The sequence below is a fragment of the Sarcophilus harrisii genome, chromosome 3 (genome assembly GCF_902635505.1).
Source record: "Sarcophilus harrisii chromosome 3, mSarHar1.11, whole genome shotgun sequence".
NCBI classification, from domain to species: Eukaryota; Metazoa; Chordata; class Mammalia; order Dasyuromorphia; family Dasyuridae; genus Sarcophilus; species Sarcophilus harrisii.
Window position 1 is genome coordinate 233,426,650 of NC_045428.1, and position 20,233 is coordinate 233,446,882.

The 20,233-nt window shown below is 33.8% G+C and overlaps 1 protein-coding gene across 3 annotated transcripts in view; it reads left to right on the forward strand.

The window, feature by feature from the left end:
- The window catches only part of LCA5L (lebercilin LCA5 like), a 59,282-nt gene extending 52,278 nt beyond the window's left edge, over positions 1-7,004 (forward strand). For 2 of the 3 annotated variants that reach the window (XM_031959197.1, XM_031959199.1), the window contains 2 exons: positions 5,062-5,759; positions 6,648-7,004. In XM_031959197.1, coding sequence (XP_031815057.1) covers positions 5,062-5,759; positions 6,648-6,758 — 809 coding nt within the window. In that variant the 3' untranslated portion in view covers positions 6,759-7,004. The remainder of the gene's footprint in view (positions 1-5,061; positions 5,760-6,647) is intronic. The other variant, XM_031959196.1, reaches the window with a different exon arrangement.
- The last annotated feature ends 13,229 nt before the right edge of the window (positions 7,005-20,233 follow it).

The following is a 20,233-nucleotide window of genomic DNA, read 5'->3' on the forward strand; positions in this document are numbered from 1 at the left end:
TGAATAAAATTATTAGTCGAGATAAAATTGAAAGCAGTCTACATTATGATTGGGCAAGAGGCCAGGCATAAATAAATGAAAAGTAGAATCTTATGGCAATACAAAATTATTCATTAGGAATTTATGGACAATGTAATGAAGATATTATGAAAATCCAAGACCCTATTATTGTGATTTTGGCCATGTTGGTTTTTTTTTCAAATTTGGATTATGTTTAAATAATTTAAAAGAAGGTTTCTGATCATAAGCTTTTGAAGCAAAATCAAAAGATTTTACTATTAAAAATATCAGTAAAAACTCCATGTTTGAAATGATTCAGTAGGATAAAAATATAAATGAGCCAAAAGTATAGTGAAACACAAATTTCATGTTTAGGGATGATGATTATTCTTGTCTTTACTTATTAAAAATATTATATTGTATTTTCATCAAAATTATGATAAAAAGATTGTTTATTTTTTACTTCAAGGTGGACTGAGCTTGCTGTTTTAGGAATTGGTAGGTTATTGATATTTTTATTTAGCAAGGATTTTTACAACTTTTCTAAATTTCTTATGTTAAGGAAGGCACTTATGTTTTATATATAGCTTGTTTATGCTAGGAAGAGAGCAAAGAATAACAATAAATCTCAGTAATATGTCATATATTTAGCAGAAAGAATCGTAATGGTTAGTTTAAGATATTTTGAAGGGAAAAGTTCTTTAAAATAAATTAAAATTCCCTTTTTGTTTACTGTAAATTTAGAACATCAACAAAAATATACATTCAAATCACAAAAAAGAATTTTAAAATATTGTACATGAAACCATAAACTTCCATTTATAATTTGTTTTAAATTATTTTATAATGGATATATGTTAAATCTAACAAGCTAGTAATAAAACATCCTGCCTTTTCCCATGCTCCTTATGGACTTTTTTTTTATATTTAACTATATTTCTTTGCTCTCATTATTATTATCATCATCATCATTATTTACATAGTTGTGGTCCATATGTGTACTGTTATTTTGATTGTACTTTCTTCATTCTGTATTACTTCATATAAGTCTTTCTTTATTCATAGTCTTAATATACATAATTTTGATGATGGGATAATATTTCATTACTTTCATATATCACGATTTGTATTATCATTCCCTAATCATTAGATATGTTTTCTATTTTCATATTTTGTGATTAATAGTACTATTGACATTTTTTAACAGACAGAAATTTCTTGTCAAATCAGTAGCTTCTTTTGGATATTGTTCTAATAGTGGGATCACTGGACCAAAAAGTATAAATAATTTTGAATCTATTGTAAAATGTCACATAATATAGAATGACTCATTATTGAACAGGAATAACCCTGAATTCTCAGTGATATTGCTAACAGAATGTTGCTTCTAAGAGTTCTACCAAACTGGAAAGACTTTAAGGATGGGTTTAATCATAAACTACATCTTTTATCTAAGTAGTAGACTACCTAACTTTAGTGACACATATCATCAAATTGATGGCAAATTTTTTCAGGCACAGCTTTCCAAGACATTGTACTAGATGAGTCACACCATCACCAGTGAAATCACAGGTCATTGAAATATTAAAACTATATTGCTTTTCAAAAGCATACTATTTCACAGTCTGCAATGACATAAAAATGTACCTGTTCTTCCATAGAATTGTCTGCATTGAACTGTATCATTTTAAATCATATTTAATTGTTTTAGTTCATATTTTTCTGTTTGTTAAAATTCTGGAACTCAAAAGTTTTTTTAATAGCTTTTTATTTACAAGATAAATGCATGGGTAATTTTTCAGCATTGACAATTGCAAAACCTTCTGTTCCAACTTTTTCCCTCTTTCCCCCCAATCCCTTCCCCAGATGGCAGGTAGACCAAGACATGTTAAATATGTTAAAGTATATGTTAAATACAATATATGTAGACATATCCATACAGTTATTTTGCTGTACAAGAAGAATCGGACTTTGAAATAATGTAAAATTAACCTGAGAAGGAAAACAAAAATTCAAGTGGACAAAAACAGAGGGATTGGAAATGCTATGTAGTGGTTCACACTCATTTCCCAGAGTTCTTTCACTGGGTGTAGCTGGTTCTATTCATTATTGAACAAATGGAACTAATTTAGTTCATCTCGTTGTTGAAGAGAGCCATGTCCATCAGAATTGATCATCATATATAGTATTGTTGAAGTATACAATGATCTTCTGATCCTGCTCATTTCACTAAGCATCAGTTCATGGCAAGAAAGATAAATTCTGTTTTAGACATGAAGAGTTTGAGATGCCTGTGAGATAACCACTTTGAGATGATCAACAGATAATTCTTGATGTAGTGCTTGTACAACAGGAGAGAGAACTAGACCAGACAAAAAATGTAGAAATCATCTGCACAGAGAAGATAATTCCCACAAGAGCTGATAAAATCACCAAATGAGAGAATATAAAAAGGAAAGAAAACAGAGGCCAGGGCAGAACTATGGGCGATATCCATTGTTACTAGACATGAAATGGAAAACTTTTTTTCAAGTGATTTCCTTTTTTCCCCAAGATACATTGCTTTTAGTTGTGAAAAGTCCTTACTTTTCTATAATTAGATATATCTACTATCATCCATATTTATCTTGAATAGCTAAGAATTTTCTACCTCTTCACAATATCAGAAGGAAAATAACAAGTAGCTATCTGCTACACACTATGATAAATACTGAGGAAAAAATACTGTAAAAGGAAAAAAGAAAGCCAGCTTCTCCCCTCAAGGAGCTTATATTCTAAACACAAAAGGGAATGAGAAAGGATAGGCTATTATAAGGTACCTGACAGAAGCATATGACTTTGAAGTGTAGAAGGTCAGGAGCAAAATTCCCTAGAGAGGAATGAAGGTGGCTGGCCTGGGCCCTCCATAAATGGAGGAACTAACCAACGAAAAACGATGCTGGCATGAAGGAAAATATTTTTTCCCATAGTAACAATGATAATAATAATAGAATATTTGTATTGTGTCTATGTATGTATAGATATATATTCAAGGTTTGTAAAGCACTTTACAAATATCTCATTTTATCCTCAGAACAATCCTGGTAAGTGTTTTGTGTTATTATTACATTATTATTATCATCTGAGTTTCATAGATGAAAAAATTAAGGCAGAGAGTTTAAATTTGCCTGAGGCCACACAGCTAGTATTTGAAGTGACTCTTGCTTTAAGGATATATCCACACCACTTAACTGACTCTTAGTTGTTTTTATGTTGTCTGTCTCCATTAGATTGTGAGATCCTTGAAGAGAGGGACTATATTTTTTCCTTGTATCCTTAGTGTTTGGCATAGTTATCTGCCATTGTTATGTTGTTCTTGTTCAGTTGTTAAGCTATGTCCAACTCTTTGTGATCACATGGACCACAGCAGGCTAATTCTGTCCATGAGACTTCCTTGGTAAAGATACTGGCCTTAGTTTGCCATTTTTCTCTGGTGAATTAAGGCAAATAAAGACTAAGTTATTCATATAACTAGTGAGTGTTGGAGGTCAAATTTGAACTCGAGTCTTCTTGACTGAAGGTCCAGCACTCTATCCACTGAGTCACCTAGCTTCCTAGCTGACATAAGTATTATTTAAGAAATGTTCAATGACTGATTTATTTTCCACAATATTATGTTGCCATCCTCTAGTCTATTACATTACTAAAAGTTAAGACTATCTGAAAGACCTAGCAAATTTTTGCATCAATTAATGTTATCTGTTGCTTCTAAAGTCCATGATTCTTGATCTTTTTTTTACGTTTTTTCCTAAAAGGAAAAGTCTAGAAAGATTTTTAGGCTAAAGAAAGTATTTCTTAGTATTTGGTTGAACTGAAAAAATGTTTGTAATATGTTTCTGCAAAATCTAAGAATATGAAAACCAACAATAAAAGTTAGATATTTAGATAATATTCATAGGAACCTTTTTTTGGTGATAGCTAAGTAGCACAATGAATAAATCACTACACCTCGATTGAAAAGAGCCTAGGCAAGTTTCAATCCTTACCAGAGTTGTTGTGAAGATAAAATGAAATATTTATAAAGCAATTTGTAAATCTTAAAGCACTATCTACATGCTAACTATTAACAGAAGCAAAATGGGTGCCTATTGATAGGGTGATGTCTGAATAAATGATGGTATATAAATGGAATATTAGTATATCATAAGAAACATAGATGGAAGAATTCAGAGAAGTTGAGAATGAAAAATAAATTGGAAAAGCTTGATACAGAATGAAGTAAGATAATGATATTCTCAATTATTATAATGATATAACTGAAAACAACTTTTTTTTTTGCTTTTTTGCTGAGGCAATTGGGGTTAAATGACTTGTCCAGGGTCACACAGCTAGGAAGTGTTGTGTCTGAGGTCAGATTTGAACTCGGGTCCTCCTGACTTCAAAGCTGGTGCTTTATCCACTGAGCCACTTAGTTGCCCCCAAAATATTACTTGAAAGCATCCAAAGTGATTCATTACAATGATCAATTTTCAGAATAGATAATGAAATTTACTTTCCTCCTCTCTCCAGAGAGGTGAGAGAACTACCTTTGTGAATGTTAGAGTGCTTGCTAAGCAAGATTGGTCTTGCTTAACCATTTTTCTTTGTTACAAAGAAGTGCTCTTTGTGGGGGAAGGGAAATCACACTGAAATGACCAAAAACAACTTACCAATAAAACCTTTTAAAAATAAACTTTAATATCATTATGAAAAAGTATTGTTAATTTTTTTTTTAATGAAGGAAGATTTAAATCTTTCTTTAGGATGGAAACTATCAGCTACCCACATTTGTTCCATCCTTGGCTTGACTTTCCCCTCAAGCAAAATATTAACCATTTTGCTCTTGAAGAGACTTTCTGTATGAACTAAATGGTTATATTGCAAATCTTTGATTATTATGGAAATAAAAGAACTAGGAGAAGTAGTAATAGTACCATTAATAATTACATTTAGGAAAATTATAATTTAAGTGAACTTTCAATTAAGTTATTTCAAAAAATTTTAATTTTAAAAGACTGTATGTTATCTATTTTTCTATTGTAGATTTACTAAAGGAAGACATACACAGGGAAGTACAAACACCACAGGAGAGTAATGGAAGGCAAAGAGAGAAAATTTTTTTAGAAAAGATACCTAATTTGCTGAAAGAAGAACAAGCAACATCAGCACAAACAAAACATTTAATTACTCCATTAAGGGAAAACAATCAACATCCTAATGTAAGAAAAGAAAATCTTAAAAGTAGTGTATCAACACATGACACGGATGAACTGAATAATAAATATGTCATTCAAAATAGCAAAATTCCACTTAGACAAAGAAAACATTACTCTTTCACTGAAACCATTGAAAATTTGCACAATGGAATTCCTACTTCAGGTACATCTGGTTTAGGAACCACCCGAAACAGTCAAATTGTAAACAAGCAACAAGGTAATACAACTGACCTGAAGACAGAAAATTCAGTTAGTAGGTATGAACCATCATTTGGTAAATCTTCTAAAACAAAAGCAAAAGATTCATCAAGTGAAAAGAATGGGAACTGTACAAATACAGCTTTGAGGGATAAGAAAAATAATCTGATGGAAGAACTCTTTGGATCAGATTGTGTCTTAAAAAACAATCCCACAAATACTGATCTTAAATCACCTAATAAAGAAAAAGAAAGTTTGGAAAATGATAGGATGCAAGATCCTCATAATTATCGATCTTCAACCATTAATGCTTTTGGAGATTCTAAGGTAACTATGGTAAAGCCTATTAAATCATATTCATCCACAGAAGAAAAAGAGACAGTTAATTATTTTAATACAGTTAACATATGAATGTATTCCAATTTGATGGTCTTTCATTATTGCTTTATAGAAATATATTCTAGTTTTGTGTTAAAATAAATTATTTCAAGTATTTATAATTTCAATGTTAATGCTTAATTATTGGAATAAAGATAATTATAACTGTGTTTCACTTAAGAAAATCCAGAGACTTTAGACTGAGATGCCCAAATTTAAGGAAATTCATTTCTCATAGTTTATGTAATAGGTCTATACATGCTAACTTTGACTACTCATTGCCTGCTAGAAAAGTTGATATGGTCTAGGTAAACAAAAATATTCCAAAAGCAAGAATTTAATTTGAGCAATTTGTTACAACAGTTATATATATATATATATATATTTGTCTATCTTTTTCTTAGTTATAAGACAATTAGTAATATTATTATTCCATGCATTTAATATAAATTTGAAAACTTTTAAATAAAAAATCAAAACTTTGATAAGAAACAGTCCGTTTTTGTGATTAAGTATTTGCTCTACAGGGAAGCCTACAAAGGGAACAACTATAAAATTAAAATGTTTTCACATCAAACTGGGAAATTCTTCATTTCATCAATAAAGTAATAGGAAAGAAGATATTAGGTTTTTAGCACATGGCATTTATTTTAGAACTGTTTGGTTTTTGTCTTCAAAAATAGAGAAAATGTATTTGGAATGGGAAAAAGTTTTAATTCATTTCTATTTTGTGGAATAGCTGAAAGGAATAAAAGAAGCCAAGTCATAATTCCAAATTATATCTGTCAATTTTGACATTGAAACTATACCTATCATCTTCTCCTTCTTTCCCACTAGTATGCCAACATAATTTATAGCGGCTTATGTCAAAACAGCGTAAGGAAGAATTCCTTTGTAAGAGAAACAGATGAGGGCAACTTGAAAAGGAGCAACAAAACCAGGAAATGATTCTGCAGCTAAAAGTTGCTTTTGTCAAAGAAAATGTTCAGCAGTAGCCAAGTGTTGGCCTTACAAACTTCTCTTTCAGAAATTTTCCTTATCTGGCTAAAATGGACATCATATTTTATGAAAATTAAAACTAACAAATGGGCAATATTCAGTATTTTTATTATCGTACCTCTGGTTTTTACTACATATTTGTAACCTTCCATCTGGTTTACTTTCAGTTACCTTTATTATAAAAAGATTAAAAATAAACAATAAATTATGCATTAGTGTAATTATTACTCCTTGGAATTACTCAGTTCCTAGTTCTTCCCAAATTTTAGAATTTTTTGTCAAAAATACTCCAGTAATTTCATTCTTTATATTTAAAATGTTTTCTTATCTTTGGATAGGTTTGGTTTTATATACATATATTAATAGACAACTACTTGATACATTTTATCATTAGTATAGATTTTTTTGAAACTTTTGTGATAGAAAGGCTGGTGATTTGTGGGTTTACTACATATCCACTTTTTAAAACTGAAGCTATTTTCATCAATTTCTTTTCATTAGGGTGAGAAGACTTTACTTTATAAAACTCCTATTTTTAATTGAAATCTGTTTTTATATAATTTTCACTTCTAAACATGTCCCTCTTTTTCCACTACTCAACCATTCTTTAAACAAGGAACAAAAATGAAAAAAGAAAAAAGTTAAAACCAACCACCAAGAAAATGTAACATAGTCAAAAATTCTACCACCTAAGTCCTCTATCTCTACAAAGAAAGATGAAGCGCTTTAAATTTTGTTAATAGTGAATTTTTTAATGATACATAAAATTGTAATTTTTTTTGGAGTTCAATATTAAGCACCTACTACATGCCAAGTACTGCAATAAGCACTATGGAATAAAGGTAAAAAACAGATCCTGTCCACAAACTCCACAATCCATTGGGGAGACCGTATGCAAATAATTGTGAACAAACAAGCAAAAAAAAATAGAAGGCACTAGAATTAAGAGGAATTGAGTAAGACTTCTTGGAGAGGGTGGAATTTTATATAAGCTTTAAAGTCAGGGAAGCCAAAAGATAATTGCATGCTATTTGGGGAATAGCCAGATATCACTGGCAATGAATTCCATATTTTGGTGAGATCATTAAACCCCTAGTTTCTTTCACCAAAGGCTGTGTGTTCCTGAGTCCTCACAGCTTAAACCATAATATGACTGTCCTTACAGATTTCAAAAGTGGTGTTACTCCTGCATTGGGATTCCCAAATTATAGTATGTTCTTTTCTCTTTTTGCATTTGTACCCTATAGTAAATTATTTCACTCAACTTGATTCAGTGACTGCAGGAGTATAGGTGCTACCCTTTTAGTTGAAAGGACATGTGATTGGTTTTAGAGGCTCCACTAGTAGTACAGTGCCCCTGATGAGGTATAGATTTCAGGGTTCCCAGTAAGGGAACCCAAATATCATGTCTAGATTTAAGCTGGTGAGGAAAATAAGGTTAGTGGAGGTTCGGGGTTCAGGGAACCAAATGAAGAGATTTGGCTCCCCTAAATCCCATTGGGATTCGGCACATGGGTAGGGAGTTTGGGGAACCCCCCTTCTGGCAGCAGAGAGGTTCTTCGTAAAGGAATTTACAAACCCAAAAAACCTAGAATGGTAAAAGTTTATTATAGGCATTGGGAAGTCAGCCTTTGCTATGCATGAATAGAAAGGCTAAATTCCTTAGTGGCAAAGTCCTGGCAGGGAAGTAAAGTTTCTAATAGAGAAATTTCAACAGAGTCTCCTTAAAGTCTTTCAGGAAATAGATGAGGATATCTCGAGAGGGTAGCACTAGAAGAGAATATCATCCCAGTGGGCAGAGTATGCCAAGGCTGGCATGTTAACTCCTCTGCAAAGAGAGGGTTTAAGATTGGCTCTTTTGATCTTAAGGAAAAGGGACCTGTATGTGCAAGAATGTTTGTGGCAGCCCTCTTTGTAGTGGCCAGAAACTGGAAATTGAGTAGATGCCCATCAATTGGAGAATGACTGAATAAATTGTGGTATATGAATATTATGGAATATTATTGTTCGGTAAGAAATGACCAGCAGGATGATTTCAGAAAGGTCTGGAGAGATTTACATGAACTGATGCTAAGTGAAATGAGCAGGACCAGGAGATCATTATATACTTCAACAACAATACTATATGATGATCAATTCTGATGGGCATGGCCATCTTCAGTAATGAGATGAACCAAATCAGTTCCAATAGAGCAGTAATGAACTGAACCAGCTACATCCAGCAAAAGAACTCTGGGAGATGACTAAGAACCATGACATAGAATTCCCAATCCCTATATTTTTGTCCACCTGCATTTTTGATTTCCTTCACAGGCTAATTGTACACTATTTCAGAGTCCAATTCTTTTTGTACAGCAAAATAACGGTTTGGATATATATACTTATTTTGTATTTAATTTATATTTTAACATATTTAACATGTATTGGTCATCCTGCCATCTGGGGGAAGGGGTGGGGGGAAAGAAGGGAAAAACTGGAACAAAAGGTTTGGCAACTGTCAATGCTGTAAAATTACCCATGCATATAACTTGTAAATAAAAAGCTATTAAAAAAAATAAAAAGATTGGCTCTTTTATAATAGAACCTGCCAAAGGAGGCTAATGGGGGCTAGTGGGTGGAGTTCCAAGTTGGCTCTTTTTAACTACAAACTGGATTTCAGCTTGAGCTGGAATCTTAGAATTGAATGAGTGTTTCTCCAATTAAATGGGATTGGTATCTCCAACTCCAGACTCGGCTAGCCCCATCTAGATTACAGAATGAAGCTGTTTCTCCTCAGGCAGGGTTTTTACAGTGGCAGGATTCAAGGAGAATCTGTCCTTCAAGGAGTTTTAGAGAGTTTCGGGGCTCCCCTCATCACCCCCATGAAACAGCCTCTCTTGTTGAGACATATTTATCAAGTCTGAAAACAATAGATTCGGTATTATATTTAGAAAACTAATAGATTATAAAAATTTACTATTAAAAATAACACAGTTATAACAATGTCATGTATCATAAAAGGGGGGAAATCTCCTTAGCTTTGTTTGATTCCAGGCATTATTTATATTTGATAGTCAGTCATGTAATCAGTATTGAAAGCAAGGCCCAAAATTAACCAGGTAGGGAAATTTTTCAGAAAGGAAACAGCACAGTAAGGAAATGGTTGAGGCCACGCAAAGATTGTGTTCAAAACTTTTTCCAAGCATAGATATTCATTTTTAGCAGTTACCAGACTGTAGCACATGCCATTTTCAACTATCGGCTTCATGACAATTCAGACAATTTATCCCTATAATCAAAGCTTAAAACAATAGTAAATTATGGTCCCAAGAATTTTCACCTTAAATAGCAAAATTTCACTAACTTCAAGGGCCTGATCATCTTTCCTGATATTTCCCTAACTGTTAATATTTCCTTTGTCTTTTTACTTATAAGTTAAAATTTACCATATTCTGGGGTTTCATACATATAGCAAATACCTAATAGTTGACTCGTTGAAGATACATCTTTAAACCACCATATACATTTTTATAATAACCAAAATTTTCAAATTTACTATTATAGTAAACTAATTATGTTTTGCATCTCATTAAATACTTCATTTTATAATTTTTATCACATTCCATTAAACGTTCAATTCATATATAACAAAATCCAGATTAAAAAGTTTTGTCTAATATTTTTGCTACATTGCTTTCTCAAATTTACAATATAATTTAGAAATACAATAATAACACAATATCATGTAACATAAAACATGAAACAGAATCAGATGACATTTCATTGAATTTTCAAATTATCCCATATAAAAATCATTAGTTACTTAATACCTTTGACATTTTAAACCCACTATAAAGTTATCAGGCAGAGAACAATTACATTCAGTTAAATAATAATAGGAGGGCTTACCAGATGTCAATCACTTTGTTAAGCACTTTACAATCATATCATTTTGATCCTCACAACAATCCTGATAGATGGATATGATTATGATTATTATTTTTCCCTTTATAAGAAACTGGGGCAGAGAAGAAAACTTGCTTAAATTACAGTTAATTTCTGCAACTGTAACACAAGCTTCATTGCTTTTTTCTAACATTTTTTTCCTGATCTGAGATGAGAGGGATTAACAGGATGAGAGTGAGATCTCTGAACTGGGGAAATTACAGGGGATCTCTGCTTTAAATACAATCTTTTTCTCTTTTTCATGGTCAAGGGAGGATAAGAAGTGGCTATAAAATGCAAAACATATTCCTTTTTTTTTCCCCCTTCCAGAATCAGCCAATGGTATTCAGTTTGAACAAATAGCTGGAATTTCATGGTTTAGAATCTGGAGGAAAACAAACCTCACAAGTAGATTAAGCAAAAAAAAGAAAAAACAAAAGTAGAATTAGTATGGGGGGGGGGGGGGTACTAGAGACAGTAACCAGGAACCCCACCCAAAGGAAGACTGAGGGGGAGGAAATAAGGCTATCATGAAAGTTTCTCATCCAGACAGCTTTTCCTAGGGTAAATACCAAAGAACATTTCCAAAAAAAATCCCTGCTTTTGTTTCCTTGAAAGAGTAGGGGAAATGGGTAGAAAAGTGGCATTACACACAGTGAAAAAAGTGCTCAGGTGACCTAGGGTACAAGCACCATAATGTTGGATAGAAAGGATGATATGCAGAGTGAAGATAATTTTAAATAGATTTGATCTTCTTTAGTAAAAACTTTTGAGCCTTTTCAGTCTTACAAGGGAAGGCTTTTACCCAATTAGTAAATGTCAAAAGCAATTTGAAGCCCCTGCAAGGGACCATATGTGTAAAAGCTGTCACTCCTCCCCTAGGTATGTGCCCCTCCTCCCAACGGGCTTCAGGATTGTTGGGGAGGAGGGAGAGGTTTAAAAGTCCTTTCACGATTTACTTTGGCACAAACTGGTCAGGCCCAATAAATCTGTTTAATTGTTTCTCTAGCTTGTGACCAGTGAAAATATGTTTCACAAGGATTGAAGGGCATTTTTTCCCAAGTGAGTAGCTTGGTGTAGGCCAAAGAGGAGTTTCCACTGGCTGGCCTCTGGGATTAGAAGCTGATCTGAGAGTGTTTGAAACCACTCAAAAAGTTGAAAGAATATACCCTCTTTCTTCTGCAAGTGCTTATTCCTGGGAGCTATGAGGCAGTATAGAAGTCAGGGAGCTGGGGAATTAAAACTGACACGGTGAGAGGCAAACAGGCAGCAACACGGGCAGCTGAATCTGCAAGCCTGTTTACCTTGGCCTGAAGTGAATCCCCCTTCTGGTGTCCTTTACAGACGTAACAGGAATCTCTCTAGGTCCATGGACAGCTTGCAATAATTTAGAATTTTCCCCTGCATGTTTAATGGGGTAATTATTTTTGCTATCAAAAGTCCCCTTTCTTTCCATATAGCCCTATGAGTATGCAAAACATTAAATGCGTATTTGGAGTCAATATAGAGGTTCACGCTCATTCCTTTCTTCGATTCTAAAGCTGTGAGAGCAAAAATGATCTGAATCTGGTAGGGAGTTAGGTAGGCTTAGAGGCTTCCTCACCTAGAAAGGCCGTATCAGTCACTGTTCTAAAGCAGGAGGGTAACCCCAAAGATACCAAATTTCTTTGAGAAATAAGCAAAGGGTCTTGGATAAAGTCCTGAGGGCAGAGTCAAGACCCCTGGGACCTGGCCTCACCTTTCATCAACATCCAGCATAAAAGACTTTAGGTAGGACTAGGGGTAGGACAGTTTAGCTTTCAAGATCTTAAAAGTCTTGGCCTACTCAGGGAGCCCCTATTCGAGGGGAATTTCACCAGAGCCTTGAATAGAATCATAGAGGGATTTGGTAATAATCAAAGTTAGGTATCCAGATTCTACAAAATCCAGCCATGCCCAGGAAAGTACCCAGCTGTTTCTCTGAGGAAGGGTCAGAGAGTGATAAGATTGTCTGCTTTCTCTCTCACTGTGGGGGAGTAAGAGGTGGCAGTTAATTCATGGCCTAAATACTCAACAGACTGATATCCACTGTAGGCATTTAGAAAAAGAAATTTCATAGCCCTGGCTGGGAGAAGGAACTGGAAGTTAGGGGTTTATATGCCTGTAGCCAGAGAAGCCTCTCTGGTTGGGCTGCAGATCAAGCTATCATTAGCCAGTGCCTATCCAAATATGTGGGAGGCTGTCACAAAAGCCCTGAGCTTCTTCCATGTTATGGATATGACTGCCCATGTTAATTGGTGGGGGTTATATTTCCCTGGATTTGCCCCTTCAAAGGCAAAAACAAATTGTGAGTCCTTATACAATTGGTATGCAAAAAAAAAAAAAAAAAAAAAAAAACAGATTTAAGATCTAAAGCAGAAAACCATTGTGTCTCCTGGGATATTTATACTGACAACCAATCATGCAGTAATAATTCCATCCTATAGCCAGACTCAGGAATAATCAAATGGGAGACAAACAAAACTGGGAAACTAAGTCAGAAGGATCCCACCTTGAGCAGAGGCTAAAGTTGTCTTCTCAGCTCTTGTCCAAATAAGACTATCACTTATGACAATTCAGGAAAGCATTCCTCTTTAACTTATGGCATTTCTCTTGAATGGTGAGTTATTGGCTTAATGATCAGACAAATAGATTCAAAACTGAAGAGAATATCAGTTACAGTCCCAAGAGATTTTATCTCTAATAGCAAATTCTACAATTGCAGTTTAAGACTAGATAACATTATTTTTAAAAGTTTACCAGGATCTGATCTCAGACACTTAATACTTGGTAGCTCTGGGCAAGTCACTTAATCCCAATTGCCTCAGCAAAAAAAAAAAAAAAAAAAAAAAAAGTTTACCAGGACTTTCACATATGGGAGATTGTATGTAACATGTAGATTCTTAGTAAACACATTCCTTGTTTAGAAACTATCCATGCTAAACAGGGGCTCATTTCTCAGGGCTGATGACCTTGCTTACCCTGATGGTTTCAAGAAAACTGGCAAGCTTACAAATTAAGGGGGAGTTGACAGAGACCCCAGGGAAGGGGCTGAGCTTGCTTGCCCACCCCAACCATTCTTAGCATTTTTGTGAGCTGTGCTGTTTGATATCTCACCACACTCTGTGAAGGGGGAAAGGGTCCTGCATTTCCTCATACTTGAATATGAACTCATGAGACTTTCACCTCATCCTTCTTGTTTCACACACAGTAATTATTAATTTTGAATTTAACATAATGATAATGACTCCAAATAACTTAGATTTTTAGAATTTTCCTAATAGCCAAAATATCTTAGCTATAGTTTCCTCTTAATTTTCTAGCAAAAAATTTCTAGCAAAAATTCTCTAAATTACATGTGCAAAATATTATAAAATGAGATTAGCAAGGCTAAATAAACTTTCTACCTTCTATTAGTTGTTCAGTTTATTCTGTGTCCAAGCTGCTGCAGCTTTGGAAGTACTCAGGGAGGATTCCTGTTCCCTTAAATAAATTTCCCTTTTTGTTTTAGGGAGAAAACAAGACAATTCTTAAAACTGAGGTAGAACATATTTTAAAATTGGTTCAACTTTAGTTCGTGAGATTTCCTAAACTCTAATTAAATCTTCCAGACATACTGAATTGCCATTTGGTTATTTTGCAGTTTACACAAACCATTTCTCTTTTGTGAGCCAGGAAAGAGTTAAGACACCAGTTTTTACTGACAGGACCCTCAGAAGTCTGACTCTCAATAACTCAAAAGCAGGCTGTTTGTTGACAGAGTTTTTAAAGTAGCAAACTGTTTTTACTATCTCAAATAGCAAATTTCATCAAACAATATATTTTCTTTCTCTCCTCGCCCCTTCATCCATGTAACTCTGCTGCAGTCAGGGAAGGAGGGAAAGATGAAAAAAGAGAAAGAGACTCTCTTTCCTCTATGCACTATCCTCCTATTCCTGGGGAGGTCTTAATTTAGTTGAATTTGCTTCCAAATTACTTTACAAACACACATATAGAAATCATTTATCTCAACATTGACATTGTATGTTGGTCACATCTAAAAACCCATAAAGTTGTCAAATATGAAGCAATTATATCCAATAAAGCAGTTAACATTCACATTGCGTATTTTATGCTAAGCACTTTTACAATGATGTGATCTTCACAACAATTATTTCTCTTTACAAATCAGAAAATTGGGCAGAAATAATTTGTCATAAATTACATAATTAATACATATCTACAACTGAAACAGAGAATGGTGGATTTTCCAAATGGGCTTTCTCACCTCACACTGTCATGCTGGGTATTGCCAGAGGTACCTGATTTCTTCTGTTTTTTAGACAGAACCTGCTGAAGGCTGGTGTGACTGGTGCCAAGATCCTCTTTTGATGGTAATTTTAGGTGCCAGGGTTCAGAGAATGCTGACCATGGACCCTGACCCCCACTTCATTCCCATTCTCCCAAGATGGGTTGGGAAGGTGTTTGGACAAGGTTATGTGGGGTCCCAACGGCTGTTGCTGCTTCCCCTATTTCTACAGGTGATGTAGAATTCGTGTTCCTCTACAATTTTTTAGCATTCTTTTAATCTGATCTGAGATGAAAGAAGTTAGCAAACAGAGAAACTTGGGCTATTTTGATCTTGTTAGCAATCGCCACAACTGAGATACACTCAGGTCTCCTAGGAATGGAATGGAAAGGGTCCCTTAATACCTTCTGGGTTGCTTTCGCAAAGCAGAAGGGGACTCGAAGGGGACTTTGAACAAGATCGGAGTCAAAGAAGGGTTAGCAAAAAGTTGCTATTTTCCTACTTTGTTTTTTCCTTTTTCTTTCAGAATAGGGTAAATTCCTGGTATGTTTCAGGAATTTTTCTTGCAATCTTAAAATGACAAATTGCCAAATTTCTTAATCATTGCTCTCAAAACTTTGAGAATCTGCTGAGATGTTATTTTATTTTTAATTAGTTAACTTTATTTCTGTAGCCCCCCAGCTTCACCAGAGCTTAAGTTCATAGGAAAAAGTTAGGATTTCTCCCTTTTTGAGGTCAGAGTCAAGGATATTAGGAAATATTTCTCAGAATTCTAACTACAGCATATAAGTTTTTTCTTGTTGGTTGCATTTTAAATCTTTCCAGGCAACAAAATCTAGCTCACAGAACAAACATGATAGACATTCTTCATAGAGAATCAGACACAGATAAAAATGCTGTTTCCCCTAGGAGTGTATCCCATCAATTTCAGACTGTGTAGCTCCCAGGTCAAGAAGAAAATACAAGGAACAAAAAAATTTTTTGAAATACTATGGAGCTACAATCAGAATAACACAAGATCTAGCACTTCTACATTAAAACACAGAAATGCTTGGAACATTATACTGTGAAGAGCAAAGGAGTTGGGTTTGCAACCATGAATAACTCACCCATAAAAGCAGAATCATGAATTTAAAAAAAAAAAAAAAAAAAAAAAAAAAAAAAAAAAAAAAAAAAGATCCTTTAATGAACTGAAAAATTTGCAGTATTTATGACAAAAAGACCAGAACTCAGTGGAAAACAACATATAAGAGCTAGGAGGTAAGTGAACATAAGGTAAACATTAAAAACAAGTTATAAAGGACTCAATAGTTTGACCTTACTGAGTTCTTTATAATTGGTTTTTAATGTTATATGGGAAAATGTTATCTATACTTTTAATAATGTTATCATTGCTTGGGTAGTTTAAAAGAGCATACATAGAAAGCTTGAGACTGAGTTGAGTATGATGGAATGATTCTAAAAAATAAAATTGGGTAATGAGAGGCAAAATGGAAAAATTATTCTATACAAATGAGGCATGAATAGAACTGTTACAGTGAAAACAGGTGGGAGTGGAGGGCTGGTAGTGCTGGAACTTTATTCTCAACATAACTGGGTCAAAAAGGGAATAATATATACATCTGTAAGAGTGTGAAAATATTCTAAATTTATAAATAAATAAGAGGATGATTTGACAGAATAAGGGAGAAACTTTTAGAATGTTTTGTAGATCAAGAAGTAGGATAGTGGGGGGGGATAAGAGAGGAATTCTTAGGTAGAATAGAATGAGGAAAGGAGAAATTCTTTAAAAGGGTGCAAATTTAGGGGTGACATTAGAAATAAATCAGATGTGTGAGGAGGAATAAGTAAAAAAAGAGGGTGAGTATAAATAGGGAAAATAGGATGGAAAGTAATGCATCACTAATAATTATAACTTTGAAGATTTTTAAGGACTATTCTTAAGTGAAGGGGCAAGTCAATTCTTCGAGAGTCTTCACAGCTGTGAATCATAACACTTGAAGGAGTTGCAAAGCAGCCTTTACTAACGCAGATGTTCCTTGTGTATTGGGAATGAAATAAATTGGAGGCAAGAAGGAAGAGGAGAGAGGTCAGACAATGCAACTGCTTCTCAAAAGAGAGGTCAGAGAATGACAACTTCCTCTCAGTCTCCTTGTTTCTTCATCCTCATCATCCTCTCACGTGAAGAGATCCATTCTACAGGTCTGAGTTAGATCTCCAGCAACCACTGGCAGGTAACTCCCGTATCACAACAGAAGATGAATGGAATGAACTCACAAATAAAACAGACGAATGGATTAAAAATTAGAATTCAATATGTTGTTTACAAGAAAATACATTTTAAGAAATTTAGGAATTTAAGATATATATAGTTAAAATAAAGGGCTGTAGTACAATGTATTATGCTTTAGCTGAGGTTAAAAAAGGTGGGGGGGATAGCTATCAAGATCTCAAAATTAAAGCTAAAAGAATTAAAAGAAATAAAGAAAAGTATGATAAAAGGAATCATAGAAAATGAAGCAATATCAATACTAAAAAGTACCAAATGCTATAACATCTAAATTTTAAATGAAAAGTTAAATGAATTATAAGTGGAAATAGTAATATTGATGAGGTCTTCAATGTTACAGGTGGTTAGCAGAGGAACTGATAAAAATTAATCCCTGAAGCAGGCAGGGAGAAAGTATAAGGCACTGTTTGAGATTAGTTTAGCTCCATGGTCCCATCCTCTGGGGAGGTCATCCTATCTGGAATCCATGTCAAATTGCTACACATTCTGTGTAGGGGTCTCGAGCAATCTCATCTTACCATGCCTTGTCAGAAATCCCAGTCGTGTCCCTGAGGTTAAATTTTTCCTATATAAGCTACTTATGGGCCATCTCATGGCTGCTGCCTTTCTTTGGGTCAGTCCGCCATGGCACTCTGCCTCCTGATGTCCTTCTCCTTACGCATTCCCCCATGCCACATGGTATCTCCCCTAAATCTATTATGCTTCTCAATTTCACTCCTCCTCTTTACAATTAACTCTTGTAGGGTGCTAAGTCCCTTTCACAATTTAGCCTGCCAGCTAAAGGCATGCCCCAAATTCATGGGGTGTTTCCTTTCTCCTGGGTAATTGTGAGTTCTACTGAAGAACTTATCTTTCGTATGCTCTCACAAATCTATGTATCCCTTTATTTTGTCTGTAAACTATTCCCCTAAATAAATTTACCTTTTGCCAAAGAGAATGACCATTGTGAATTCTTCACATGACTGAATCCTAACTTTTGGTGCCTGCCATCATCAGGTGTCTATATCACATACATCATTTGGTCCTTGAACGTTTTCATAGAAGTCATGTTGCAAAAGAAAATATATTAATTCTCAAGAAATTAACTATAATAAATTAATTCATTAATAGCTTGTTTAATTTCTTTTTTCTAAAATGGAACTATTTGTTAACCTGGACAATGAATTCCCTAGGAAAAAATCTCCAGTATCAGATGGATTTACAAGTAAATTCTATCAAACATTTAAATAATGATTAATTCCAATGCTATATAAACTATAATAAAAATAGGGGAAGAAGGAATCCTACCAAATTCTTTTTATGACACAGACATGGTGCTGATCCCTAAACCAGGAAGGACAAAACAGAAAAAGGAAATTATAGACCAATTTCCCTAATTCATGCAAAAATCTTAAATAAAATATTAGCAAAATGATTACACAATTTACACCAGGATAATACACCATGACCAAGTACAATTTATAACAGGAATACAAGGCTTGTTTAATATCAGGAAATATTAGCATAATTGACTATATTAATAACCAAACTAAACAAAAATATGATTACCTCAATAGATGCAGAAGAAGCTGATACTTAAGTTTAACCTATATTGGATTGCTTGCTTTCTTGGGGAGGGAGGGCAAAAGGAAGAGCAGGAAAAAATTTGAAACACAAAGTTTTGCAAAGGGGAATGTTGAAAACTGTCTTTGTATATATTTAGAAAAATAAAATAGTAGTAAGACAAAAAAAATTTTAAATTAAAAGATGATATTTGACTTTGTATGTTTTAGTACAGTGGTTCTCAAACTTTTGTTTTCAGTATCTTTATCCTATTAAAAATTATTGAGGATCTCTCCAAAGAGTTTTTGTTTATCTGTATTATATTTATAGACATTTACCATATTGGAAATAAAAACTATTTTTGAATTTGTAGACCCTCTAAAAGGGTTTCAGAGATCCCCAGGATTCTCTAGACCATACTTTGAGAACCACTGTGTATATTTGTTTTCATTCAGTTCCATATTTTATGGTCAAATTTTTCAATATTATCCTACATACTAATTACAAAAATTAGCCAATTGGAGAAGTGTGTAATGGTATCTCAGAGTTGCTCTAATTTGCATTTCTCAGATCAATAGTGATTTGGAGCACCTTTTCATATGACTAGAAATAGTTTCAATTTTTTCATCTGAAAATTGTCTTATCCTTTGACCATTTATTTATCAATTGGAGAATGGCTTGATTTCTTATAAATTTGAGTCAATTCTCCAAAAAAGCTTTTTTTTTTTTTTTTCTGAGACAATTGGGGTTAAGTGACTTGCCCAGGGTCACACAGCTATAAAGTATTAAGTGTTTGAGGACAAATTTGAACTCAGGTCCTTCTGACTTCAGGACTGGTGCTCTATCTACTGTGCCTCCTAGCAGCCTTCTCAATTCTCTATATATTTTGGAAATGAGGCCTTTATCAGAATCTTTGAATGTAAAAATGTTTTTTCAGTTTATTGCTTCCCTTCTAATCTTGTCTGCAATAGTTTTGTTTGTACAAAAACTTTTTAACTTAATATAATCAAAATTATTTATTTTGTGATCAATAATGATCTCTAGTTCTTCTTTGGTCACAAATTCCTTTCTCCTCCTCCACAGGTCTGAGTAAACTATCCTATGTTCTAATTTATTTATAACCTCATTCTTTATGCCTAGATCATGAACCCATTTTGACCTGATATTGGTACATGGTGTTAAGTGTGGGTCAATACCTAGTTTCTGTCACACTAGTTTCTAATTTTCCCAACAGTTGAATTCTGAACTTTTTAACAACTGATAATAAATAGGTAATTGAGAAATAACAAAAACTGATTAGATTATTTTCATACAGTATGTTAACTAAGATAAATCAACAAAAAAGACCAAAAGAGCCCAAAA